A 22,312-nucleotide genomic window follows, 5' to 3' on the forward strand; every position below is an offset into this window, starting at 1 on the left:
AATATACACAAAAAATAATTGTAGGGGGAAGATGAGCATAAAGATCCACCTGCTTCGGTACAACATCTGCGTGCTTCATCAGTCTCACAAGTTTTAATAAGAGGAGGGATTTTTAGAAATAACATTTCATTTAATAATTCCCAGCACAGTTCATGTATGTCTTCTGAGACATGAAACTGTACTTCTATTATTCCAAACTTAAACTCATAAATAACTAGGAATGAAGGCGAACCACTAATATCTTTCATGCCTTCAACACAGACTAATTAAACAAGTCAGTTACGTAGAGCAAAGATCAGGAGGCCACAGTCCTTAATGATTAAATAAACGTTTTGTAGCTAAAACAAAGCAATGGTATTAGAATTTTGAACAGTTGTATAGAAACCAGCCAAGTCATTTAGCATCTGGAAGAAAGCCAAGGTTACTGAGAAGTCCTCATCCTGTCTGTTAAGTCTCCCCTTACCCAGTGCTCTGGGCAACTTTTCCGTAACTCTGTAGTGTTCTAAAACTAACCAGACCTTTTGTTCCATCCCTGTACTTTCCTCTTCAGCGCATCTGCCAGAAGGAGCCACTGGCTCCAAAAGCTTGCACATTTCCTTAACTTGTGTGTGTTCCCTCTTGGTGAGTTGTTATGCTACATTGTGTAATGTGATTGTTTGTTAAAAGTGCAAGACTGTTCTATTGCCATACTTGTACTGATATATTTTATTAATATTTGCAATATTATGTGTCTGATACAAATTTTAAAAAAATGTGTTTTTGATAAGAGCAAGCTTGATTTTTTTTTTGTGTTAAATCAAAGTAATCTTTAAGCACATTGAATTTGAATGTTTTGCCTCAAATCGATAGTAGCGAGTGCTTTATAAATGCATACAATTAAGCAATCTTCTAGAAGAATTTTTATCCAAAACAAAGGAGTAGAAATAGTTTCATTATGTCTAACAAAATGTCTGTGAAACTCAAATGCTGCATAAAGATCTTTTATTGTGATAAACCTTACATTAGTAATGATGATGCTTATTGACAATTGATGAATGGGAGTTTTTTTTCCCCAGGATACTGAGTTCCCTGGTGTTGTGGCACGACCAATTGGCGAATTCCGCAGCACAGCAGACTATCAATATCAACTGCTACGCTGCAATGTCGATCTGTTACGGATTATCCAATTGGGGTTGACATTTCTAGACGAGAATGGCAAGACACCTGGTGGTGCATACACAACGTGGCAGTTTAACTTCAAATTCAACTTATCGTAAGTTTTAAAAGTAATAAATTATATAGTATCAGTTTTCTGATGAAATTGAATGTGTCAGCATAGTATGGAGTAATGTTAAGACTGAGATCGGAAAGAAACTAAACTTTCGTTTCATTAACTATATTGAATCCCATGTAGCTTTTGAATCTCATTTGAGATGTTGCCAAGGAAAGTAGAGAGACTGTGAGGTTCCAGTTTGCAACTAATTTGTGACAGGGATACAATTTTCAAAGTACTGTCAGTTTTTATTGTAATTACTTGTCATTGTGGGCATGTCAAAATGTTTTGTTGTTGATGAGAATGGTGGGCCTTTATACCAAATGTGACGCTTCACTCAAAACGATTTTACGTCACTGTACAGAACAAATGTATGAAAGCTGTGCAACAGTATTTGAATTTTCGTGGCAGATCCCTAGATTCATACTAAATGAATTTCATGTCAGAACATGACAATGTGCTAACCTCATTTCTTAAATCAGTCTATTTTGTGTGGAAATTTTGAGTTTCCTGAGAAAAGAATGTTGATGGAAATGGCACCTTTGTCATTAATAATACACTGCTGGGATTGGGGTGGGGGGCCAGCCTCAAGGGCTGTTCAGCAGCACCAGGGTATAATATGTGCGTTTTGACTCTGCAGGCAGTAGCTGTGCTACGTTTAGAGGTGAACACAGTTTGCAATATTCATTCTGGGGTACAATTGTGTGCCACTGATGGGTATGTACTGCTGTTGAACAGCTTAAACTATTTGAGCAGGGTTGCATTGTTGGCCTTTGGGAACCTGAATGGACAAATTGATGGATTGCTACACACATTAGGGCACAGTGGATTGGCGGTGTGTCACTGCTGTCAGTAGTGGCCTGTGGAACATTCACACACCTGTGGACTGGGTTGTGGCTATCTGCATAGTACAGATACATGTCAAGATCAGAGCATTATACAAGCAGTGGTAGCCAACTGCATGTCATCCAGGAATGAAATCAGGGCACATGTTGCCTCTGCTGCATAATCAGGGATCATTGGGAGCTGTTTGCTTGCAAAGGGTTAAAATCATGTGTGCCTCTGGCCATATTCCCAGTGACATCACGACACCACCAAGCATTACTACTGTGATGGTGTGAAAGAGTTGACTGGAGAGTGGAATGGCAGTCTGTTGTCTTCAGTGATGAGAGTAGGTTCTGTCTGAATGTGAATGTTGGATGTAACCGTGTGTGGTGTATATTTGGTGCCGGCCGCTGTGGCCGAGCGATTCTAGGCACTTCAGTCCAGAACTGCTACGGTCGCAGGTATGTATCCTGCCTCGGGCATGGATATGTGTGATGTCCTTAGGTTAGTTAGGCTTAAGTAGTTCTAAGTCTAGGGGACTGAAGACCTCAGATGTTAAGTCCCATAGTGCTTAGAGCCATTTGAACCATTTGTATACTTGGTGAGCTGCTTATTCCAGAGTGAACTTGCCCACAATGCCGAGGTCCCATTCCAGGCTTAGTGGTATGGTAGGATCATCAGTTACAACTCACTTTCATATTGGTGTTTCTGCAGGGTAAAGTAACCAGTGCCTGTATGAGTGGATGTATGTGAGAATACAAATTTGTGTTGCCGCCAATGCACTGTGTATTGATGTGACTGTTTGGGCAACCTTTACTGTAATGTGTGTTTCATTTGGTCCTACAGTGATCAATTACCTGTCACCTCACTTATCAGTTAAATGACCCATGTTCTTTGGTGTTGCAGTTTTTCCAGTCAGTGTATCTCCATTGTTCTTTATTTGAGGAGAAGACTTAGTAATGTTACTGATAGCCTTTTAAGGGGTCTTTACGTGGACCATATTTTATGGCAATATTTGTCCACGAAAGTGTTGCCATCAACATTGCTGCAGTGTGGCTGCTGTAGACATCAGTTTTGTGGTACAGCTGCTTTGCAATGTTGTCGTTGGTGCAGTCTTTTGCAGGTAGTTGCCATCGTATTGCTAAGATGTCGCTAATGTTGTCCATAAAATGTGGAGAATATTTAGATTTCAGGACAATATCTGTCTCTGTCCTAGTCTGTAAATGTTTCCATCTCGCTGTCAGCTTTGTTTCCTACTTCTCTCACCAACAGTGCTGCAGTCAAAATACAGTCTGATATCTTCACTTGATAAGGAACTGAATTTCTTTTTGTTATCCATCATACTTACTGTGCTGCATCAAATTCAGTAAAACATTGCACGATTTTAAAGTGTTTGCAGAGGTAAAAATACGTGTAAACTTCACATGTGGTTGATTTTTAAGTCGTACATTCCAGTGAATGAAATGTAGATAAGGTGCCAAAATGTATTTAAAATTGAGAGCAGAATTATAACATTCCGTATTAGAGTTATTGGGTTTTATATCCAATGGACAGTCGTGCGTGATGTGCCTATTCACGTCCTTGCGCATCGTGAATCGTGTAGTCATAAAAATAGTCATATCTCATAAAGTGATTGAAGGCATTAAAATATTTATTAATTTTTTTTTTTCCAAATGAGTCACATACATTGTATGATAAACACTTGAAACTTTTTGATTCACCGAGGTGTGGAAGTATGTTGTCCACAGCAGAAAGATAGGTCAGTGAAGCAGGATGCATACAGATGTCCAAAGCATTCTAACAAAACCCAAGCAGCACACACATACACATCCACAGCTCCAGAGGAAATGGCATAGCAGGATGTGTGTATATGTATACAGCAGTGAAGGGTTAATTGTGAACTACTTCACTGGTTTTCATCTTGTGGCACTATTTAAGACTTTGAACAAAGGAGTGTTTCTGCTAGTAAGCATCAGCAATGAACAGACTGCTTCTTTGATTTAAGATGTTTCTCAACATTACTTTTATTTTTTCACCCAGTTTGGTAATTACGAGATATAGAGGACATTGATTTCAATCCTTCATGGGCAGTCAAACCTGTTGCCAATGCAACAGGTAGATTGTACAAGATGCTTACCATGGAAATAGGACCAAAGATAACTCTATTAGCACTTTAGGGGAAGACTTTTGGCGTGATCAAAAAACGTACACAGATTTTGTTTGCCTGTTGCTATACTCCAAAGTATGGACACTATAAACTGGCAGTCGGCCTCAAGTGTAAACAAACTAGATTTAAGACTCTCAGAGGGGAGAGGAGAGGAAAAGTAAAGTGCACGGTTACAAGTCCCGCCTCTGTCTTGCAGGGCACCAGGGCAGCCAGCCTACATCCGTGTTCTGTGTTTCTGCGAAAGCAGAACTGACACATGGTTATAGGGATTCCTGATACCTTATGGTGTGGTGAAGGTCTTAGTTGAAATCTCTGATGGATCTGGAATAGTCTATGCACTCATTTCAAAATAATAAAAGAAAACGATGTGCAAAGTGCAACACACGGAATTCATTAATGACTATTGCACAGTTGCTTGCTAAAGTTGGCTGTGTCGTAAATGAGGTAGTTCAGTTTTGACCTGTACTGTTATTTGGAGCAACCACAGTTCAAAACACTTGCTATATTAAAGTGTCCAAATTGAATCAACTTTTGAATTGTAACGAGTTGACAAATGTTTGTGTTTCTTTGTTCTAAGCCGATAGGTCCATGGTAAAGTCCTACATTGAATTACACAGCAAATTGGTTACATTTTAGATATTTGTATGCAGAAAATAAAGCTATTTGAAGCTACATTGAGTGAGCAAAAGTCGTGGGATAGTGATATGTACAGATACAGAGCGTGGTAGTATTGGTAGTATAGAAAAGGGCAGTACCTTGGCTGAGCTGTCATTTGTACTCAGATGATTTGTGTGACAAGGTTTCCGACATGATCATGGCTGCATGACGGGTATTAAGACTTAAAACGCAGAATGGTAGTTGGAGCTAGATGCACGGGATATTCCGTTTTGGAACTTGTTGGGAAATAATCACCATGGGCAATGCAGTGGCTGACGGCCTTTACTTAATGGCTGAGAGCAACAGTGTTTGTTTAGAGTTGTGAGTGCTAACAGACAAGCAACACTGCATGAAATAACCACAGAAATACAGGTGGGATGTACGACGAATGTATCCTTTAGGGCAGTGCGGCGAAATTTGGTGTTCATGGGCATCAGCAGCAGATGACGGATGCAAGTGCCTTTGTTAGCAGCATGACAAAACCTGTTTGGACCCTAGATGACTGAAAACCATGGCCTGATCAGATGAGTCCCGATTTTAGTTGGTAAGAGCTGATGGTAGGGTTTGAGTGTGGCAAAGACCCCACGAAGCCATGGACCCTAGTTGTCAACAAGTAAGCTGGTGTTGGCTCCATAATGGTGTGGACTGTGCTCTCATGGAATAATTGGGTCCTCTGGTCCAACTAAACTGATCATTGACTGGATTGGTTATGTTTGGCTACTTGGAGCACATTTGCAGCCATTCATGGACTTCGTGTTTTCAACAAATGGAATTTTTACAGATGAAAAATGAGCCATGTTGAGCCACAGTTGTCCAGGCATGTTGGGCCACAGTTGTTCACAATTGGTCCGAAGAACATTCTGGACAATTTGAGGTATTGGTTTGGCCACACCGATCACCCGACATGAATCCCATCAAAAAATTTGGGACGTAGTCAAGACATCAATTTGTGCCCAAAATCCTGCACTGGCAACACTTTCACAATTACAGGCAGCTATAGAGGCAGCATGGCTTAATATTTCTGCATGGAACTTCCAACGACTTGTTGAGTCAATGCCATGTCAAGTTACTGCACTGTATGGGTGAAAGGAAATCTGATACAATATTAAGAGGTCGTAACCCAAGACTTTTGTCATCTCATTGTTTCTTTGATAAAATACTTCATCTGGATAAAATTTGCTATGAAATAGCATTCATTATGTAAGATTGTGTTTCAACATTTTGAGACAAAATTTCCACCTGTATTTGCATTTATGGTAAATGCAAATTTTTTCAGATTGCTATAGTAATAAGATACTAGTATGCATTTGGTAGTTAATATGACGCTTTTACCATTGGTATTATTTCTAACAAGGAAGTAACCTCATTTTCAGTTACTAACATTGCACCACTCATACTTCAGCTCCATTATTTTTGCACCTTTGTTCCGTGTAATTAGTATTACTCAATAAACATTCCATTTTTTAATGTACAGTTGTAATAGGCCTACAGGTCTCTGCACTATCAGTTGAATACTGCCTCCCTTCCTCCCTCCCCCTTTCTTCTGCCTTCTCTTTATCTTCCCCTTATCCACTGGCTTTTTATATCATGACATTCCGTTGCTGATTCTATTATCTCTTGCTACATTATATTACGTTCTGGATTTGTACTTTTAGAAACAAATTGTTTATGTCAGTTGTTGTGATGGGGATGTAAAGAAACTGTTCATGAAGTGGAATCAGATGTAAACATGTAGAAAGATATGAACTTACTTTGAGAAACAGGGACTGCACCTGGTAGAAGAGAGGAAATCTGGGAGGTTATGGGACTGGTAACGTGTAAGGATACAAGGTAAGTCAGTTATTGTAGCATTGAGCCTTACCAGTCTCTTTTTCTCACTAACCGAACACTACTGGAGGCATTAATATGAAAGCAACATATAGTATAAATCATTTCATTTTTGACATTCAAACGGCGTATGGCATTGACATGGAGGCACAGTATCATATATCAGTTACACAAATGGGGATTTCGTGGTTCACTCTCAATTTTTCGGCGCTTCTTCCTTGCTGAATGTCATTTTGGGCTCAGGGTCAGGACTGTTGTTGCTGATAAATTCCCCCAGTTCACAGTGTTCCTCAGGGGAATGTTTTAAGCATGACTTTGTTCACAGTTTCTGTCGGTAGCATATAATCCACAATGAGGACTCCTGTGAACTGCTCATTGCCAGACTCTGCCGTCCCAGCGAGTTTACTGTATTTAACGTTGAACACTATGTGATTCATAGAACTGTGTATCAGATGAAACATAATCATGGTTCGAAATTCCAGATCTGCTCTGATGCGCAGAACGTACATGATGCCCTTTTGCAGTTGCAAAGACAGGGAAAGGAGTTGTTATTCTTCTAGGTACTAATACATATAGGGATTCTTGAGAATGAATTTTGCTGATGCCACAGCCAAGGAGGCATGCAGCCTTCTTGACATAATCCACTGTCCTATCCCTCCGCATGCCATGGTGTTATTGCTGAGAAGGTGCATCATGCATCTTTTGGAGGTAGAGTGGTTGGAGATGACAGATAACAAGCTGTGATCAATAAAAAGAGGCTGGCCAGTTAGGAGAGTAACGTGTGCTTAGCAAATCTTTGAGTAGGAAGCAGCTCACTAACCCATAACTTTTTTCTGGAACTTAATGATCCGCTGGTTTGTTTGATGCATGTGACATGCTGATCACGTAAAATTACCAAATATGCAGCAACCAGCAGCAAAATCATGTTTTATTTATTCACTTTTGCAAATCGATTTCAACTGATTAACAGCCATCATCGGTGTTTTCAACCGATATGTGCCCTGAGTAGTAATACTGTTTGATCTCTGCTTAAGACAGTATTACTACTCAGGGCACATATCGGTTGAAAGCACCGATGATGGCTGTTAATCAGTTGAAATAGATTTGCAAAAGTGAATAAATAAAACATGATTTTGCTGCTGGTTGCTGCATATTTGGTAATTTTATGGTTTATGGATGCTACATGACTTTGGAACCACATGGAGTCCACCATTCATGCTGATTACAGTTAGACACATTTTAACTGAGAGTCGTTTATACAGATGAGAGGGTAGAAACTGGTTTATTGGCACACCTGCCCTTTATTTTAAGTGATGATGAGATGATATGGCATGTGATTTAAAATTATATGTTTTGTCTGACCTTCCTGAGCTGTTAGGCAGGACATTTTAGAGTGTGTAGGGGATGATTGGCTCATTCAGTTATTACGTTAGTGAACAGCCAGTCATGTTTTCTTCATTTGCTTCTTGGTTACTCTCCTGGTCTGCAAACAACATTTTAATAGTTTGTCATATATTGGTTTTTATTTTTGTACCATTAAGAGTGGCTTAGAGTGCTGAGTGTGAGAGATCAGATGTGATCGTGTGTAGCTTTTTTTGCAGATCTGGATTTTATATGTCCTAGCCTTATTAAAATTGTACAGTAAACATAAGGATGCTGATAACCATGACGTTAAGCACCATAAATAAACAACAACAACAACAACATCTCTTATCACAAGCTTTTTCTGAGGAAAGGGACCCTTATTCTGAAACAGCAGTTTTAAGTCTGTGTGTTTCTGTTTGTTGTCATTGAGTGAGTAGATTTTTCTCTCTGTACTATAAATATTTTCTGTTCATTAATAACTTTCACAGACATGTGTATTACTATTGCTATTGGCTCTGAATAAAAGTGTGATATCAAAGCCAGTTGTTTCACAGTAAGTTACTAAGTTATGAGTGGGCATTTCGCAGTTGCATCGATACCTGTGAATGTTTACAGTATCCACATTAACAACAGAACACAAAATAGGTCCCTGACCACTTATTTGAAGCATTTTGAAGATGGCTTACTTGCAAGCAGTAATTTAAGTTACTGAAACCAAACAGTATTTCAGTGTTATCTTTACGAGCTTTGTTACAGTGTTATTGTTTCTGGTTTAGGGAAGATATGTATGCTCAAGACAGCATCGACCTGTTGCAGAATTCAGGTATTCAGTTCAAGAAACATGAAGAAGAAGGCATAGACCCTTTAGATTTCGCAGAACTTTTAATGACATCTGGCATTGTTCTAATGGATAATATAAAGTGGCTGTCATTTCACAGGTATGTTCCATAACTTTAAGTAAAACAGTTTTATGGGAATGAAATAACCTTCCTGGTTTATTGTGTGAATTTGGCAGTCCGTAGAATTTTATTGTAGCATGCTTGGGGAACTCTGTAATAAAACTACTGTACTGTTCCCTTTTGGTGTATGCTGCTGCAATAATCATTAAGACATATTTTGGTTTTAATGATTGTATGCCAGCTGCTGAAAGGGAATGGTACCTCAACACAGACATTTGGCACTCGATTTATTTTTCTTGAAATAATATTCTGGGTGGAACTGTAAAACATTGTAGATAGAAGACGCCTGTAATTGTTTTGAGTGTGTTATTATTGAAAACTATATATGGGAATAGTTTTCACATTTAAAATTAAAACACTTCATTCAACATGAGTTTACTTAGATTAAAATGCTATCATTACTTTGTTTTCAGTTTAAAATGTACTTAACATATGATGAGTTATTAAATGTTGCAGGAGGGTCATTTCAATTAAAGTGAGGCTAATGTTCATTTTTATGGTTAGGAGATATACATGTTGAAATCATTCCTTAGTTATGTATCTACTTTATTTTTGAAAATACTTTTGTGTATAAGTGTTACTACTAAGCAGAAGGCATAGCATTTAGTTACTCTCTTTGTGATATTGCATACTTAGATACCTCTTCGTACACTTTATTGTAATTGGTTAATTCAGCATCAGTTAATGTGATTTCATATTGCTCATGATGTATTTACATAACTTGAGGTACTATAATAATATCCTGTAAATAAATTTAGAACTCATTAACAATTAAAGATAGAAAGAAACGGCTACTTTCAAGCAACATCAAACACATTCGCGCATAGAAAAAAAGTTAGGCAATAAGTATATAATTCTCTGGCCACTGCCTTTCAAAATGAGATTAAAATCACTTATCCATTACAGTATTATTCCATAAATATGCGGTTATCAATATGAAGACTTGTTGGAACATTACATATCATTACATCACATCATATTACGTATGTTTCACCATAGGTTACTCAGAATGGGGGGACAGAGGGAGGTGGCACAATGGTTAGCATGTTGTATTCATATTTGGGAGTATGAGTTCAAATCTGCAGCTGGCTATCCAGATTTAGATTTTCTGAAAATTTCCTGAATAGCTCCAGGCAAATGCTGGTATGGCTTCTTTGAAAAGGTACTGCTGAGTTCTTCCCCGTACCAGAAATATTCCAAGCCTATGCTCCGTCTCTGATGACCTCAATGTCGACGTGATATTAACACTACCAAGTTGGAACCTGAGTCTCCCTCAGGCACTGCGTATATCTAGTACCCAAGTGACAACTTGCTCTGTTGGAGAAGTGTTATATTGTAAGGGGGAAGGGGGAGGGGAAGGAAGGTAGCCCCCTCCCCCACCCCGTCAGAAACTGAGCTCATGTCTTGTCCTGCCACAAAGACAAAAGTTTTAGTCCATTATCAGTTTGAAGAAATCAGAAAATGTAATGGGTACTGACTAGTAGCAAGTGTACTCAGAACCATTGTTGTGAAGTATTGAAACTATTTCGCCATTCAGCATGAGACTAATATCAGCTGGATCGTGCATATGCTCTTGTTTTTGTAGACGTGGTGTGTCCTTCTCTTCTTATTGTTATACATATGTCTCATCTCTATCACTGTTTACCTGACACCTTTATCTAATTATTAATATTATTGCATGGTGAATTTGTTAGTTTTGAAAGCCCTTTGTGTATTATATTGGATAAATTTTTGTTTATGCTTTCATAAGCAATAAATAAGTAGTTGTAGTATCATACGGAAATGAAACCATAAAGGAAAAAAATGGTATAGTAATAGCATTTTTAAACATTTAGAAAATTATTTATTAGTTTTCCATATCTAGACAATGACAAAACTGTCACAGAGCTTTTTTTAATAAAGAAGTGGATATCACTGTAAAAAATGCATTTTGTTGAAATTTTTCCCATCATTTAGCCTACTGACATCCACATGGTGACAGAATAAGCAAATTACAACATTAGCTGATCCACGTGTCAGAGACTAAGAGACAATTTTCTTTTTTAAATGTATAATTAGACATCAAAAAGCATGAAGTGTTCAACACTAGAACAATGAAATGTGTCAAAAGACACCTTTAGACTTTTTTCTGCTGTAATGAATTGCATTTACAACATTTTTCCACCAAACTTTGCATATTTTCCTTGGTTTTTGTTTTTTTTTTTCTTCTTTTGGCAATAGTTTGCTGTAATTTGCTGAATTTTCACAATTTCATGAAAATTTCGTGGAGCATTCCCAGAACAGTGAGATGGGTCATTTGACTGCTGGCACAACTCCTTTTTAGAATGTTGCAGTTTCTCATAATCTCAAAGGTACTAGTGTTGCGTTTGGCATTGGTTAACAATCTCTGCCTCACACGATGTTTATACACATTGCTGAAAAGTGTAAATTAACTTTTTCGTTCTATTTCTCATGTTGCTGCTGTTACTCACCTTGTTAGTTGGGTAGCGTTTTTTGAGCCAAAACAGCAGTTTCCTTTTATGCCACATCATCGTGGTCATACTAATGAAGAGGTTTTGCGTAGTATAGAGAACTGTGATAATGAATCAGAAGTGACTTACTGGATTCAGACGATGATTTTTCTGCCAGAGATAACTTGGAACGATAATGAGACTGAAGAGGAGTTGTGGCGTGTCCCCTGGCTTCTTGTTTTTGTGATTGGATTTCTGTTAGTTAAGTTTCTGCCACTGTGTCCAGTGAAACTTTGTATCTTCAGTGCAGAATGAATACCTCCTGTCCAAAAAATAACCCTGTATCTCTGCTGTCAGTAAGCCAGAGAGAGGTAATGACCTAGGTGCTGTGCTCTATTGGGAGAAAAACAGAAACCATATATAGTGCAAGGCAACTGTGTTAAGTGAGAAAACCTTGCATAACTATCATAATCCAACAATATGTTTTTCTTTCGACTCCTGTTAGTCTTGGGGATGTGCCACAAGAAGCCTATAAGATTTCCAGACTGTTTTGGTTCATCAATCCCAATTTTTCAATACATTTAAACTTCCATTTGTTACCATTCACCGGTGCATTCTTCACATATGTTAAGACTCTCAGGAGCTGTCATCTAAAATGGAATTGCAACCTGGGCGTGCGCCTACACTGAGGGTCATAACATGTACAAAAAAGAGGAGGAACCTTTTTGTTCCTTATTATTCGGCTGGCTAGAACACTCTCCCTATTTCACTGTGTCAAAACGTTTCTCCCCAGCCTTTGATGACTTTCGACAGGTTACTTCTGTGCACAAAACCACACTTCTGACTCTCAGAACTGGGTAATTACCAAGTTAATAGTGTTGGAATACTAATCTTCACTTCACAGAAGTAGACATGCCCAGCTTATAACTAAGATTCAAAACTACTAATAGCTTCTTCTGCCTTTTACAGTGCTATTAATACGGAGAAAACTAAATAGTGTAATGACAGCTCCACCAACAAGCCAAATTAGAAATGGATTTGTCCACGTGAAAGGACATGGATACATTTATAGGTAATGTTAATGTTCACCTGCTTTTCGTCAGCTTCATGATGCAGCTCTCAATGCAGCGACATCAGTCTGTGTCCCACCTGCTCCTGTCTCGTGCTCTAGGAGGTCTCTCATTAGCAGCAGTTGAAGCACTGCTACCTCCAGGCCTTTTGTCTATCAAGGTTTTTGTTGGGCTTTCTGTTACTATTAAACCTTTCCTTGGCTCAGAAAATATTTACATTTCATATTTACTATTTTAGATTACTCTCTAAACTTCTCCTCTTTAATACTGACAAATTTAACATGACAACTATTCCATAGTTCCTGTATAAACATGCTATTTGGAACCCATTGCTACCTTTCCATCAATGACAGGCTTCTTGCTTGTTGCCAGCTCCACTCACACCTCTCTGCTTTGATTCACAACGTCACAGCAACTCCATATTTTTTTTTTTAAAAAAAAAGAGAAAAAAATTCTTTGTTCACAAAACATAACAGTTACGGAGTTACTGTGGGTAGATGTCTCCCACATCAGTTCTTTCCATAATAATCTCGGGAGTCAACTGGTACAACATTGAAGATGGCAACTAGAGACAGAACAGAATGTGAAGTCGCTAACATGCCTTCACTTAGGAGGAGGGCCCATTGCATATGGTTGCCACAGAGTGGATGGCTGTCATAGGTGTCTTTAGACTTCTTTTTGAAGAATCAATACTGCATGTCATAAAACAAGAGAATCAAATTCTTGGAATGAAGCAGCAATCACCAGTTGGACTGCATCGTTGAATGAATTGGAGGCAACAATTGCTACTGTGTACACTACAGGAGGTACTTTTTGTGCTAAAGATGTCTCCTTGGTTGACTTTTGGTCATGTTTTTGGGGGCCTAATTTTATTGGGCATAAAACGACAAGTGACAGATTCTGTGAACTTACAGAATCCCTTAGTTTTGGTGAGAAGTCTTCCTGAACTCAACAAATCCATGCTGACAACTGCACTTTTATTTCTGAAACATGGAACAAGTTCATGAAAAATTGCCTCCTCTGTTGCTGCCATGGTGAAAATCTTACAACTGGTGAGCACTGGTGCAGGTTTACCCAGTTTACACCAAACAAACCTGACAAATATGGACTCAAGTTTTGGATAGCCACAGATGTGGCATCAAAGTACATTTGAAATACTTTCCCATAACTTGGTGAGGAGGAGGAGGACGAACCAGACAACCAGACATTGTGGGAGTATGTTGTTCTTTGCCCCTTGAAGCTATTTCTAAATGAGGGAAGAAACATAACAGACAGCCTCTTCACCTCTATTGAAATTGCCAAGAAACTTCGACGGAAGAAAATATTGCTAGTAAGAACAATGAACAAGTTTTGCTGAGAAATCACTATCTATGTGAAGAAGCATTTTGACCAAAATTCCATTATCTTGAAAAAGACTGATAAACCAGAACACTCTGTGACATCATATTTAAGGAATTAGAGTAAGAATTTCATTAATCTTGGTGCAGTGCATCCTGAAGTTTCAATCGGCGAAGAAGGAAAGAAGAAATCTGAAAATGTTATCTTCTGTAACGGCACAAAGTATGGTATGTAATGGCACAAAATATGGTATGGATATCTTCGATCAAATCATTCACAAATATTGAACTGAGTTTGCGTTTAGGAAATGACAGATACATGTCTTCTACCATATGCTAGACATGGTAGAAATAAATGTGGATCATCTACAAGCAAATAAATGAAAATAACATGTAGAGAAAAATGTTTATTCTTTAGCTGATAAATGAACTCGTGAATGGGGAAACAGCAAAGATCAGCAAGAAAGCTAGTTGAATGAAGAATTAGCTGTAGGGCCAGACAATGCAGGAAAGAGAAGGAATCATCAAATTGGAATGTGCAAAGGAAACAAGACCAGTGGCATCTGTGAGAAATCGAAAAAATGTCATCTGCAGACGACTTGTACAAAAAATACCAATAATCAGCTTGAAGCATAATTTCAGTGTGTAGAAACAATCAAATGAAATTACTGAAGAAATGTCAGAAACAGGTCACATTTCTGTATAGAATTGCAGTGGTTTGTATCCGAAACAGTAATCTAAAAATGTTTGAACTTTGAGGTAAAGATTTGATTAACACATTCACACTCACACTGACACTGACACACTATGGGGCGGCATGCTTATTTACACTGTCCTTCATCTAGCAGTGCTACTTTTCCTGTTTCTCACCGTGGGGCAGCAGTGTTATTCAAATGCCATAGGCTACTATTTTAATACATTGACCTCTTATTTTGAAAGTGGTGTAAGATCACATAAAATTACACGAGATTAATCACAAATTATGTGCTATCTCAGTTGTTCAGAAAGCTCTGTAGTTGAAGGGTCACACAAAATTGTATTCGCAGCTGTTCGTTGTACCTGACTGACGGGTAATGCATCGTACATCATTGTTTCGCAGGTATCATAACTCGTAGAAACAAGTGTGAGCCACAGGTGGCACACATTGCCTGATGGGAGTCCATGGGTGGCACAAGCATACAGCTGAATGGATAAAGTAAAGACCTTATTTTTAACCATGTTGTGAATTTTTAATTCAAATCTCATTAAGGTTCAAATGACCCTTTCCCGTTCTAGGGATACCGCATTTCTCGCTGTTGTAGGGTTAAAGGGTATATTTTGAGCCAGGTAAATGAGTTAAACGTGCCTCAAACAATCTTAAAGATATTATCACTGTATATTTAATTTAAAGATTTTTTTACTCGTTGTTTTATAGTACATGATAGAGCTAGGCAGCTATCTCAGGCATGGGCAGTCATAAAAATTGAAACGCCCACTTGAAACTTTTGTAGCTCTTGTCTTGAAAGATTTCTCAGTTGTGCTCAGGGGAAATATTGGTTTTGATTTCTCAAAACAAATGAAGAATAATGACAGTTAATTTAGCTTGAACAATATAGCTGTCATCATAGGAGATACAGTAAAACCCCTATTTTACATTTCTGCATGGTCCAGACTTAAAAAACGTTAAAACCCCCCAAAACACGAGCAAAAATTGTAATTGGCATATATGATTAAGAATTATAATCCTCTCCAATACTTTGTATAAAACCTAAGTGAAGGAAATTAAATGTACAATACAGTGTTTGTACAGTAAGTTGTGGTAATGAATTTCATAAGTTCTTAAAAAAATCAGATGTGTAACAACAAGTAAAAACTCATCAAAAAATTGAAATTGGTATCTGAGTACAAGATAATCGAGCATGTTTTCTGGCATGCTATGACTGTAAACTGTATGTTCAATACACATGTTTTTGAGAGATCATCCTTTGTACTTACCCAGAAAAAAAAAGCAAAATTTGATGAACATGTTGAATTAAACCAAAAACATCACAGCTAATTGGTAAAACCATAAGCATAAATGCGAACATCTGCTTAATGACATACCTTGCCACCATTGCTGTTATTGTTCAATGCTTTTCTTTCGAGCCACATTCCTATACTCACCACTGTTAACATGTTGTTTTAGGCTTGATGAGAGAAACTGAGACATGAAAAAATGAGTTTACTTCCCCAATTGACGTTACAAGCTTACAAGTCAGCTCAGTGAATTTCTGTACATTGTGTAAAATGTAAATTTGAAAGAAAGCTCAGGTGAGCTGCAGTTTCGTTTCATGTTCTCCATCACTGCTGCCAATCTTTGCGATTTACAGTGTGTGGTGTGTTTTGTGGAAAGTATATACATGAGTAGTGTATGTAATTGTTACCAGCTGTATCATATCAGATTTGAAAACCTTTGTTCTATTTCTGTGTGAAATCTCTGTCATAGTGTGTCATCTACATGAAAAGTATATTTTCAGCACTTCACAAAATGCTTTCACCCCTACCAGCACTCCCGTCACTGAAGGGCCACTCCTCCTCTCCACAAATCGAGTAGGCAAGGTCATTTTACATGTGTTAGTATGGTGCACTGGCTGTGCTGCCTACTGTGTGACTCAACAAGTTGCCAGCCAATACGAGTTCACTATCTGGAAATGAGCAATGTTTCCTCAATTACGACTGAACATATTCTTAGAGACTCAGTGTTGGAGTTTAAAAGGTTGACAATTGATATTGTTGCTGGATCCGGTACATCAGAAATATATGCACAATAAAAGGTGGAGGCTGGGCCCCTTAATCACTTATGGCTCGGTCTGAAATACTTCACGTTGACTGTCTTGTTTTTCCATTACCACTGCTACCTAGCAGTAGTTCCATCATAACTGTGCGGTTAAGTTAAATATGGTAAGTTGTTTGGCAATATTGATCGTGGATTATGTCAGCATTTCCTCCCTCACACCTCCTCTCTCACATCGGCCTAAATTATTCCCTTAACTCCGCCATCACCTGTGGTGTGAACCATCTGTGTTCTGTGCCACTTATAACTCGTTCAGCCATATCAAATGTCAGTAGGAAGAAAATGGGACGAAGTCAAGTGAGATGTCAAGTACAAACTTAGAATCGAGGTAAACCTTACTAGGAAGAAATGTGAAATCGGGGAATTTTTACCATTGGTCTTATGGATTTTTCACAGGGGCTGTGAATTTATGGTGTAGAATGGCAAAAAATGTAAAATAGGAGAATGTAAAATCAAAGTTCCAGTGTATATTTATGGAGTTACAGTATATTTGAAACTGGTATCTTCATTCTGAAAATCAGGCAAAACTTAAGGAAATAGATCATAGTTCTCTCTGACAGGCTGCCCCTACCATGTCTACGTGACAGAAACAACTTGTAAGTGCCTTTTGTTCCACTTCCAAGTGGTATCCATATTTTCTGCAGTATTGAGTTGCCTTCCTACACACACACACACACACACACACACACACACACACACACACACGCACGCACCATTCTCTCTCTCTCTCTCTCTCTCTCTCTCTCTCTCTCTCTCTCTCTCTCTCTGTGTGTGTGTGTGTGTGTGTGTGTGTGTGTGTGTGTGTGTGTGTGTGGGAGGGGGGGGGGGGGGAGGAATGCCAGGAGATAACCAAGATTGCCTGGCCCCAGTATTGTTACTGACTTAGAAACACCCAAGGAACACATGCAGCTTAAGGTGTGATGCGGTTGCGAGTAACTTATTAACTTATAATCATGAACTTTTATCTGTGTTTCAGATATGTTTACATGTATTGTGATGAAAAAAGTCCCTTGCCTAATGTGATACTAGCCATAAACTACATAAAATTTCTGTTTAGGTATTTGTCAAATCAGTTTCAATTACCTTGATCAAGAAACTGAATTTTTAGTTACATGTTTGTAGGATCAGAAATAGATAGGCCCAGTAGAAATGATATTAAAATGTATGTAATAAACAGAGTGATCTTTTTATTGTTATGGAACTAATCATAGATTTACCAATGCATCTGTGCACAAATAAAGCATTGCAAGTCACATTTGGCTTAAATTATTTTGAGTGTTCTTGTTTCTAAGCAAGTGAAGATATATTGTATCTAAATAGTTTGTTAGCATAACATGTTCACATAAACTCAAGCTTCTAACATGTTCAAAATTTTATGATCATCATGGAATGTAGTCACATAAACATCATGTATATCAATTTAAACCTTGTTACAGGGAATGGGCAACAGATAAAACACAGTACAACTCTTCCAGAGACCATTTCTTTATGCTTCAGTAGTGTACATTTAAATGAGTTGAATCTAGTGCATGATTAAGTGAATATGTCATGACTAACGAAAATTTTAAGCCAGAGTAGGACTCCACTTAGGCTACAGGTCCAGTCTGCGACAATTTTTTAAGTTTCCCCATTGATATATTTCAGTGCCCAGTAACACCTAATGTCTTTATTTCCTGTGGCTCACAATCATAAATGGCTGCAGGATCAAAAATAGTTTTTGTTCTTTCGGACATGTCCGAGAGACAGCAGCTCTTGTTACTGGCCACAAGTGTCTTGTGCTGGTTTTGGGAGGGCGAGTTTCCCTTTAGTGATGCAGATGGACATCTGGAGGCTAAATAAATTGATAATCAACATGGAACTTGATGTGAACACTGCAGGGCTTTGAGACAAGGTTCTGTTGTTAAATGGAGTGGTCTTGCCTTCCTCTGAGTTGGAAGGTGATGACATATTTCGACAGTTGTAAGAGGCTTACATTGTGCTGTAGAATATGATCTGCTGTGCAACATGGCATGCTTTCCACATGTTCCGAGTGCTACTAGAAGCAAAAAAGTAGTAATATGGGTCGTTTTGTTTGTCACATAATAACACTCTTAACAAAGAAACACGTGTCTAACAAGGAGACACCCCCACCGATGGGATCGACATTTAAAAACCATCTATATGGTGGTAAAAGTTATGGTTCCAGGTATCTCAGCCTGGAGCCATTCCCCCTCTTGGGCCCTCATTTGTGAGTAAGGCCAAATTTCTTAGGCCAATTTGCTTTGTCAGATACTTTTGGTGTAGTGGGATAGTGCACTTTAGTAAAATGTTGCTTTTTGTCAGATTTATTTGATCTTTCTTAGTGCCTCGTCTTAGATTTAATTAAAGAAAGTGATCGTCTTCTGTTTACTGAAAACAGCTGGCATGTATAAACACTACATGAAACCTATGTATATTGTGTATATGGGGTGGAGAAGCACATTCAAAATACAAAGGGTGTTGTGTTTCAGAACTTAGTGTGGTGGTATAAATATGGAAAGGCATCTTATAATCTTGGTTTTAATAATATGTTTTTCCTTTTTTAGGCAAGGAGATGGAAATAGACTTACGATCTTCAGAGGAGGTTACAGTAGCTTACAATCGCAGATTTGTATAAGTGAAAATGAGGAAAAATTATATATATAAAACAAAGATGAGGTGACTTACCAAACGAAAGCACTGGCAGGTTGATAGACACACAAACAAACACAACCATACACACAAAATTCAAGCTTTCGCAACAAACTGTTGCCTCATCAGGAAAGAGGGAAGGAGAGGAAAGACGAAAGGAAGTGGGTTTTAAGGGAGAGGGTAAGGAGTCATTCCAATCCCAAGAATGACTTCTTACCCTCTCCCTTAAAACCCACTTCCTTTCGTCTTTCCCTCTCCTTCCCTCTTTCCTGATGAGGCAACAGTTTGTTGCGAAAGCTTGAATTTTGTGTGTATGGTTGTGTTTGTTTGTGTGTCTATCGACCTGCCAGCGCTTTCGTTCGGTAAGTCACCTCATCTTTGTTTTTATATATAATTTTTCCCACGTGGAATGTTTCCCTCTATTATATTGAAAATGAGGAAAGATATAAAGCAAGTTCATTGCCACCATTGATTTTTATTTGTTGATTGAAAAGGGAATTAAAGAACTGTTGTTGCATGTTAAGGATGAAAAATTAGCACAATACAGTTCATTGATGAAGCAGCGGTGGTAGATAACTGAAATTGTATAGGCATCGAGTTTTGTGCTAAATGTAATTAGAATGTTTGTTAGTTGTTGGTTAAGATATGCATAAGAGAAGGAAGCTTCACAGGCAGTCATATTAGAGGACTAAATGTTGAAGCCAAGAAAGAGAATCTTGATAGCTACACACAAGGCATACAAGCAAGGACTAGGCCAAAAGGTTTTTGTAACAGTAAATAGCAGCTAATATCCAAGAATGTAAAAATTGTGCTTAGTTTTGAATGTATTAAAATGAATCTGAAATTTGTAAAGAAATTTGTAAAATGAACTATAATAACCATAAAGCACCAGGAAGTATTTGGCAAGCATACAGATATACGTAATTAACTCCTTTTGAACTTAAACACATCAGGTCATATTTCATTTATCATTTTAAAGGATTTTCAATGCTAAGATTACGACTCTGCTACTGTGAACTGTGTACATACACTCAGTTTTGGTTGTTATATGTTAACATTAACAGGAGGGATATTAGTTTAGTTACATTTTGCATTTATGTTGGAAAAATGACTCCTCATTTAGTGACTGAGAACTGTCAAACTAACAGCATGAATAAAAGCAATTTCTCAGTTGATATCATGCTGTTCTTCTGTTACTATATACTAGCCATTCCGTAGGGACTATGATGAATATTTGATCAAATTTCTTTGTCAAAGAAATTTGAAAGTGTAATACTGGCCCAAACAACAGAAAATAAATTAGAATTTTGCATGATGTTCTAAATCTTTTAAAATAGAAATATTAACTGACTGGTTGTGTAACAATCCTCACATGAAAAAGGTTGTTGGTTTGAACCTTGTCAATTTCAAAGAAACTTTTTATTTTTAGATCTTTATCGAAATTACTTTAATCATTATTTTTATTCAGTTAATTACTTTAAATGTAATTATTTGTCACTTTATTTTAATCCAAGTATTAACTTTAAATGATTAATGGAAAATCTCATATAAAGATGTGAAACAAATACTAACAAAGAGATAGAGGGGCTGGCCAGTACTTACTTCAGCTCAGTACAGCTGATAGAGACACAAAAACAGAACCGAAAATTTATGTTCCTAGCTTTCGGAACAAATGTTCCTTCATCAGGGAGGAGAGAGGGGAAAGAAAGGGAAGAAGGGAAAGTAGATTCAGTTACTCACAACCCAGGTTATGAAGCAACAGGGAAAGGAAAACAGGGAGGGTAACAAGGATGGAGGCATGGTTGTCAGAGGGAAGCCAAAGATATTCTACTGTAAGTACTGTGCCAGCTTCAGACCAAAGAGGATGCATACAGAAGTAAAGAGGTATATAGTATAGAGATAAACACAACTACGTAGGATGAGAAGATGCGTGAATGACTAAAGAGGAAAGGGAAAGAGGAGAAGACTGAAGAGTAAATGGGAGTGAGGTTGTTTAACGTAGGTTCAGTCCAGGGGGATGGCGGGATGAAAGGATGTGTTGGAGTGCAAGTTCCCATCTCCGCAGTTCAGAGGGACTAGTGTTGGGTGGGAAAAGCCAAATGGCACATACAGTGTAGCAGGCTCCTAGGTCCCTAGAATTATGCTGGAGGGCATGCTCCGCTACTGGGTATTGGACATCTCCTAGGCGGACAGTTCGTCTGTGTCTGTTCATGCACTCAGCCAGTTTAGTTGTTGTCATACCGATGTAAAAGGCTGTGCAGTGCAGGCATGTCAGTTGATCAATGACGTGTAGTTTCACACGGGGTCGTGCCTTGAATTGTGTATGTTTTACCAGTAGCGGGGCTGGAGTGGGTGGTTGTGGGGGGTTGCATGGGGCAGGTTTTGCAGCTGGGTCGGTTACAGGGGTAGGAGCCGCTGGGGAGAGAAGGTAGTCTGGGAATATTGTAGGGTTTAACAAGGATGTTACGGAGGTTAGGGGAGCGACGAAAGGCAACTCTGGGTGGTGTGGGGAGAATTTTGTCAAGGGATGATCTCATTTCAGGGGTGACTTGAGAAAGTCATATCCCTGGCGGAGTAATTTGTTGATGTTTTCGAGGCCAGGATAATATTGGGTGACAGGGGGGATGCTTCTGTGTGGTCTGGGGATAGGAACATTGTTGTTGGACGGGGAGGAATGTATTGCTCGGGAGATCTGTTTGTGGACAAGGTCTGCAGGATAGTTGCGGGAGAGGAAAGCACTGGTTAGGTTATTGGTGTAATTGTTGAGGGATTCGTCACTGGAGCAGATACGTTTGCCACAAATACCTAGGCTGTAGGGAAGGGAGCGTTTGATGTGGAATGGATGGCAGCTATCAAAGTGAAGGTACTGTTGTTAGTTTGTGGGTTTGATATGGACAGAGGTGTGGATGTGAGCTTCAACAAGATGAAGATCAACATCCAGG

At 38.4% G+C, this 22,312-nt stretch overlaps 1 protein-coding gene across 5 annotated transcripts in view; it reads left to right on the top strand.

The window, feature by feature from the left end:
- Nucleotides 1-22,312, top strand: part of LOC124606662 (CCR4-NOT transcription complex subunit 7) — a 129,438-nt gene that overhangs the window by 47,643 nt on the left and 59,483 nt on the right. For all 5 annotated transcript variants that reach the window (XM_047138669.1, XM_047138673.1, XM_047138670.1 and 2 more), the window contains 2 exons: nucleotides 1,056-1,252; nucleotides 8,870-9,031. In XM_047138669.1, the coding sequence (XP_046994625.1) occupies nucleotides 1,056-1,252; nucleotides 8,870-9,031 (359 nt within the window). The remainder of the gene's footprint in view (nucleotides 1-1,055; nucleotides 1,253-8,869; nucleotides 9,032-22,312) is intronic.

The sequence above is a fragment of the Schistocerca americana genome, chromosome 3 (assembly GCF_021461395.2).
Source record: "Schistocerca americana isolate TAMUIC-IGC-003095 chromosome 3, iqSchAmer2.1, whole genome shotgun sequence".
In the NCBI taxonomy this organism is placed as follows: domain Eukaryota; kingdom Metazoa; phylum Arthropoda; class Insecta; order Orthoptera; family Acrididae; genus Schistocerca; species Schistocerca americana.